Here is a 7,181-nt window from a genome sequence, read left to right on the forward strand (position 1 = left end):
ATTTTTAGAAAAACAAGACACCAGATATATTAACTTTATTTTATGTTGAATGTTTGGTTCAAGTAACGGTGAACATACCTGTACATACAAACAAAATAACAAATACTCAGATGGCCGATATAATATTGGATAGTATTTGGTTAAAAGATTGAATTAAAATAATTTGTATTGACATATCAGTGAGGTAGTTATTTCACAAACTTAACTATTGTGTTTGGTAAAGTCCTGACTTCCGCCAAGTGCTCCTGTCTTCTTTCCAAGATAAAAAAATATATTGTTTGTGACCTTTTTATTGTTAAATTGGTATTTTCTTTACATCAATATTTAATAAATTGTTTTGTCTGTTTTTCAGTTCGACATTATAATATTGACACTGATAAAGTGTATCTCATGCATGATGACCTTGACAGAGCTTTGGGCAAAGTCAGCATCAAGGAGGGCGGCAGTGCTAGGTAAATCACAATGTTTAAAATAGCTAACTTCTGTAGTTAATCTAGCAAGTACCCACTTAACTTATTACAAAGCTTGCAGAACCTTCAAAATTAGAAGAAAAAAACCAAGATACTAATTAATACAGGAAACTTTATTTTATGTTGAATTTGTGGGTCAGGTATGGAGGGGAACCTAGTACAATAAAAATAATAAATACATGTACAGTGTATATATATTTTTTATACATTTTTTTTAATGATAGTTTATTTGTGATTATTAAATTTCTTGTAGTCTGGATGTACATTTGTATACTGTTGTTTTCATAATTTTCATGTGTCCCTAATTAAATACTTTCCAAAAATACTGACCTTCTGCAAAAGTGGAATTTGTATACCAGGTATTGCCAAAAAAAGTATCGGATGCAATTTTGAAATTGATCTGCTATGAGAGTTACCTACCTTGTATCACTATGTGGACTAGAGCCGAGGAGTTCCAATTGACTACTGTTGTGTCAAACACCTTGTTTTTATAGGTGAATAAAAAAAAAAACTCCAAAAAACGGGGGGACCATAACGCAAGAGCAAGTTGATAATAAAATAGTTGAGCATTAGAATACAGTATATATACATAGAGAGAGAGAGAGAGAGAGAGAGAGAGAGAGAGAGAGAGAGAGAGAGAGGGACATAATTGTATCACCAACCATAAACATATATGCTGTATTCAGATACTCAAATATTGTATTATTACTAATCAATAGGAACAAGCTCCTGTGTTCATGGATTTTGGGTTCTGATAGATGATGCAGCCCAGGCAAAGTTCATTATTAAAAATCAAAATGATATTTCATCATATGTTGTAAAGGTGGTAATTAGTTTGTGTAAAATACTTTCCCCTTCGCCTTTCAGTGGTCATAATGGTGTTAAATCAGTTCAAGGTGTGTTGGGATCTGAAGCAAATGTAAGTACATTTAAGTATTTAGACAAAGTTTGTATGTATACCTATTGTACTTTAATTACTCCACATTGTTCATTTCTTTATCATAATACCCTTAACCTAGTGTATGATGACATGGGTATCCTTGACCTTCCCCTTCCAAAGGTCACTTGTTGTCTGGTCAAATTCAAGAGAAAAAAATGATACAAAGAATAGTAATGCTCCTCTTCCTTCCCTCTCCCAACATCAACTGTCAAGGTGAAATCAAGTGGAAGATTTTGCTATGCCATCATGACACAAAATTAAAAAAATCAAAAAGAAGTATGTTATCAAAGGTCAAGGTCACTGGATCAAAGACAAAAGATCAAATTGTTCATATTCTGTTACAGATCATCATTACACACATACTCCAGTGAGTAATGCAGTGTGCATTTTTTTTTTATTAATGAATTAATGATGATCTGTATTTTAGTCTGATTCATTGCTCTTGGGAGCTAAATATTTTGTAATGAAATAATTAATCTGAATCTTACCTTGTATCACACGATTAGATACTTCATTACCAGGTCAAAGTCATACATTTAATCTCCTAACTGGTACCAAGTAAATGTTTTATCTTGGTGACACAAAAGTTAGTTTGAGTTATGCAAGAAGTTTGTTGTGTATTGCAGTATAATACATGTATATACTAGTATATTGTGTCATTAAAACAATAAAATTACCTTGGTAAACTTGTTTCAATATTCACAAACCATATATTTTTTTTTTCATTTCTATTGATAATTCATCATTGATTTTAAAAGATGTATTATCTTTGATTTTCAGAAGATTTTCAAAGTCCGCGTTGGGATAGGGAGACCCAGCAGTAGAGACGAGGTGATAGAATATGTTTTACATAACTTTACACAGGAAGAATCAGCTGGTGTCCAGGAGGGTGTAAGGAAAGCACTGCAATCATTGACCTGGCACTTACAGGACCGAGGGGAAGATGTGCTTCTCCTAACAAACTTGTATGGAATAAATCCAAAAATTCTACAACGGATAAAGAAAATAAAAAATCTAAAAGCTAGGGAAAGGGAATTATCAAACAACACAGATTTAGGTATGTCAAAGACATGCGTGACAGAATCAGAGGAACATGTGCAATCAACAGACAAACATTTACACACAGCATCAGGGTCCCATTTAGACCGGAATGTAAATGTACCTTCTATGGACAAACAAAAGGATACGACCATACATAGAACACATTCACAAGAAGGGGAGGTAACTATTGGTATAGAAGTGAAGAGGATGAAAGGTGAATGAAATATAGCGGTGTATAAATGTATTGTGAATTCAAGGACAATGAGACCTTAACTGGGGGTCAAATGAGTGAAATGTTGTTCATGTATACCTGCTGAAATAGTTCGGAAGTGGACGTGGATGACTATATAGTACATGTAACAGTGTATGTTTAAAAAGGAATAAATTGTGTAAAGTTGAACAAGTTATTTATTAACATTTATGGTAAATTGAATATACTGATGGTCAATGTCTCATCATTAAAAAACAAGAGATCCCAGAGGGATCTTGGCGCCCACCATTGAATGAACTTCATAGGTTCCATGTCAGATTGATCTTTTCTCTACTTTTCCCTTACTTTTAGTCTTACTAATCTATGTAAATTCAGAAACAGCCCTCTAGTACTTTTCAAACAGGGGAACTTATATATAAAATTTAAGATTTAGCGATAATGGCTGTCTGTCGGCCATGTTGTTTTTGGATTGGTCCCAAAATGCAACACCAGGGACCAAGGGGAACCTACATATGAAATTTGAGAAAAATCCCTTCAGTACCTTCTGTAAAATAGCGATAACAAACTTCAATTGTCAAAATACAAGATGGCTGCCTATCGGCCTGGTTGTTTTCGATTGGTCTCAAAATGCAATATGCATAACTAGGCAAGGAGGGGAACCTACATATGAAATTGGAGAAAGATCCCTTCAGCACTTTCTTAGAAATAGCAATAACAAGTTTCAATTGTCAAAATCTAAGATGGCTGCCTGTCGGCCATGTTGTTTTCAAATTGGTCTCAAAATTCAATATGCATAACAAGGCACCGAGGGGAACCTACATATGAAATTTAAGAAAGATCCCTTCATTACTTTGTGAGAAATAGCAATAACAAAATTCAATTGTCAAAATCCAAGATGGCTGCCTGTCGGCCAAGTTGTTTTTCGATTCATGTCAAAATGCAATATGCATAACTAGGCAAGGAGGGGAACCTACATATGAAATTGGAGAAAGATCCCTTCAGCTCTTTCTCAAAAATAGATTGGTCTCAAAATGTAATATGCCTAACTAGGCAAGGAGGGGAACCTACATATGAAATTGGAGAAAGATCCCTTCAGTACTTTCTGAGAAATAGCGATAACAAACTTCAATTGTCAAAATCCAAGATGGTTGCCTGTCGGCCATGTTGTTTTCGATTGGTCTCAAAATGCAATATGCATAACTAAGCACCAAGGGGAACCTATATATGAAATTTGAGAAAGATCCCTTCATTACTTTCTGAGAAATAGAGATAACAAACTTCAATTGTCAAAATCTAAGATGGCTGCCTGTCGGCCATGTTGTTTTTCGATTGGTGTCAAAATGTAATATGCATAACTAGGCAAGGAGGGGAACCTACATATGAAATTGGAGAAAGATCCCTTCTGCTCTTTCTCAGAAATAGATTGGTCTCAAAATGCAATATGCATAACTAGGCAAGGAGGGGAACCTACATATGAATTTGGAGAAAGATCCCTTCAGCACTTTCTTAGAAATAGATTGGTCTCAAAATGTAATATGCATAACAAGGCAAGGAGGGGAACCTACATATGAAATTGGAGAAAGATCCCTTCAGTACTTTCTGAGAAATAGCGATAACAAACTTCAATTGTCAAAATCCAAGATGGTTGCCTGTCGGCCATGCTGTTTTCGATTGGTCTCAAAATGCAATATGCATAACTAAGCACCAAGGGGAACCTATATATGAAATTTGAGAAAGATCCCTTTATTACTTTCTGAGAAATAGATATAACAAACTTCAATTGTCAAAATCCAAGATGGCTGCCTGTCGGCCATGTTGTTTTCCGATTGGTCTCAAAATGCAATATGCATAACTAGGCAAGGAGAGGAACCTACATATGAAATTGGAGAAAGATCCCTTCAGCACTTTCTTAGAGAGAGATTGGTCTCAAAATGCAATATGCATAACTAGGCACCAAGGGGAACCTATATATGAAATTTGCATATTGCATTTTGCGACCAGTCAGAAAACAACATGGCCGATAGGCAGCCATCTTGGTTTTGACAGTTGAAGTTTGTAATCGCTATTTCCCAGGAAGGACTGAAGGGATCTTTCTGAATTTTCATATGTAGGTTCCCCATGGTCCGTCGTGTTGCATTTTGGAACCAATCTGAAAACAACATTGCTGACAGGCAGCCATTATTGCTAAATTTTAAATTTCATATACAGGTTCCCCTTGTTTAAAAAGTAAGAGGGATGCATCTCAATTTACAGTACAGATTAGTAAGATGAAGGGGAAAATTGAGAGAAGATCAGTCTGACATGGAACCTATATAGATCATTCAATGGTTGGCGCCAAGATCTCTCTGGGATCTCTTGTTCCTTACTGTAAGTGTTTGCATGAGATTGTTGTTGTTTTTTATTGATCCAAAGGTCAAGAGCACTGTTACTGTAAATAGAAAATCTGTTTCCGTGCATAAACTGTTGTAATCACCCATTTTTTCTGTGCCAGCGGCGGATCCACTTCCATGGAATTCTTGTTGGTGGTAAAAATAGCGATTTTTTCACATCATATTATTATACCACATGTTTGTAACAATGTCAATGATTAGTTAGAACGCATCACGTGACAGAGATATACAACATGATATATCCCTCTCCCTATGAGGGAAATAAAACTTCATATCACTAGGGCGTGTGCCCCCTTACATGTATGCTTATATTCTGTTTCGTGGAGTTGTCTGCCTTCTAGTTTTCATGCAGTCGAAGAATAGAACGAACAACGACCATCTGTCAGAAAGTGGACTCAGAGTTGCGTTATCGCAGGTAGTGGAAGAAGACCTCACGCAAATACAAAATGTACATGTAGTCAGAGACCTAAATGAAAATGTCAACAAAAAGCACAGTGTCGCATTGTAAGCCTAGTTTGAAAGAGATTATAGCTGAAACATGAGTTAAAATTTACCAGACACGATTACACCACACAGTGTCTATGCGATTCATTCAATGCCGAGCGCCACAAAGTTTTGGTATTTGGTATGTCAGTAAGAGTGAGATAGAGTGCCAAAGGAGATAGGTGTGTCAGATAAGGATAAGACGACTGATGAACACACTTTTCTGTCGAAGGTAAATTTTCTAATAATATTATACAATGGTATATAGGTTATAGTTACGTACACGACGTGAAGCGACCCATCTAAAGGTACTTATACAGATCTATGGTGTGTAATCTCGGGACGTTTTATTCTCACATGGAAAGCGTAAGTTGATATTTATGCGTATTGTATTTAATGAAATCTATCTTATATAGCATATATTAAATATTAACGTTTAAGGATTTTTTTTTTGGGGGGGGGGGGGGGGGGGGGGGGGGTGTTAGTGTTAAAAGTGACCAAGTTTTAAAGTTTTTAAAGAAAAAACCGGTGACACAATCCATATGAATCTAGACGTGGCGTGCCGAGTAAGAAACATGGCATCTGCATATAATATTGCTATTTCGAAAGTATCACAAAGAGCAGCTCAGTTGTTGCCCCATCAAGTCACCAAAGTATAGACTATTGAGCCGCGAACGCGGTACAGGTAATGTACTAGCGGTCCTTTGATTTTAGAGTGAGACATCTTTATAGCTATCTAGAAGTATAGTATCTAACGAAACCATGGAAACAAACTGTCATATAGACATCTAATTCATATTCCATGTCTTTTCGTCATGATGCTATACTATTTATGTTTTAAGTCAGCTGAGGGTTAATAATATGGAACCAGTAAGTTAATTTCTATATATTTACCATTGTATGGCACTGCCAATTCAGTTGCGAGTTCACCAGCTTATGAACTGCCAACTGAAATTTGAAAATTTGAAAATTTCAAAAACAAATCGCACGACAAATAAAAAATCGCAGATGGTAAATAGCGCTTCATGTTGAATTTGCCTCTGCCCAGTTGGCATTCATATTGACTATGAATGCCAACTGAAAGCCGTTCAATGCTTAAATGAACGTTCGTAATCGATTCAGTAATTGAAATATTTGAGATGATTTCTGTTACAGCATAAACTATTGCCAGACCAGCTGAGTATCGGCGATGTCGATTTCATTATGCGATAATCAAATGGTCCATTTTAATGTCATAATTCATATTCTGAAAATAATATTGTTTGAAATAAAAATAAGTTATGAAAATAGCAACATCAGAAGGAGATATGATATACGTATGGTCATAAATAGCAGCCAGAAGTGCAGTTACAGTAAAAATGAACACGTGTCCTCGACTGTTGTCGGCGTGAGTCGATGTATGGGAGACAATCATTAATCTAGAATAATCAAAAGAACATCAACATCCCATTTACACAACAAAACGGTATTTATTTCGAAAGCAATGAAAAATGCTTCCGGTACATCAAAGGGATTGTACAAAGGGAACACAAATAAGTAGGACCTTAAACTATGGATTCATTCCTATAGATAGCACATCCGTGAAAAACTAGAGAGCTGGTCTCATTGGTGATGATAGGGACCAAACTAAGGGAACCTGGAAGGAA

The 7,181-nt window shown here is 35.7% G+C and overlaps 1 protein-coding gene across 1 annotated transcript; it reads left to right on the top strand.

The window, feature by feature from the left end:
- Positions 1 to 261: 261 nt before the first annotated feature.
- On the top strand, positions 262 to 2,851 carry LOC117320219 (peptidyl-tRNA hydrolase-like; the record flags this gene model as incomplete). Its single annotated transcript, XM_033874872.1, has 3 exons — positions 262 to 452; positions 1,338 to 1,389; positions 2,191 to 2,851. Coding segments are annotated over 3 exons (726 nt in total), but the record flags the coding sequence as incomplete, so codon positions are not given.
- Between the last annotated feature and the right edge of the window lie 4,330 nt (positions 2,852 to 7,181).

Source organism: Pecten maximus, unplaced genomic scaffold (genome assembly GCF_902652985.1).
Source record: "Pecten maximus unplaced genomic scaffold, xPecMax1.1, whole genome shotgun sequence".
Taxonomy (NCBI): Eukaryota; Metazoa; Mollusca; class Bivalvia; order Pectinida; family Pectinidae; genus Pecten; species Pecten maximus.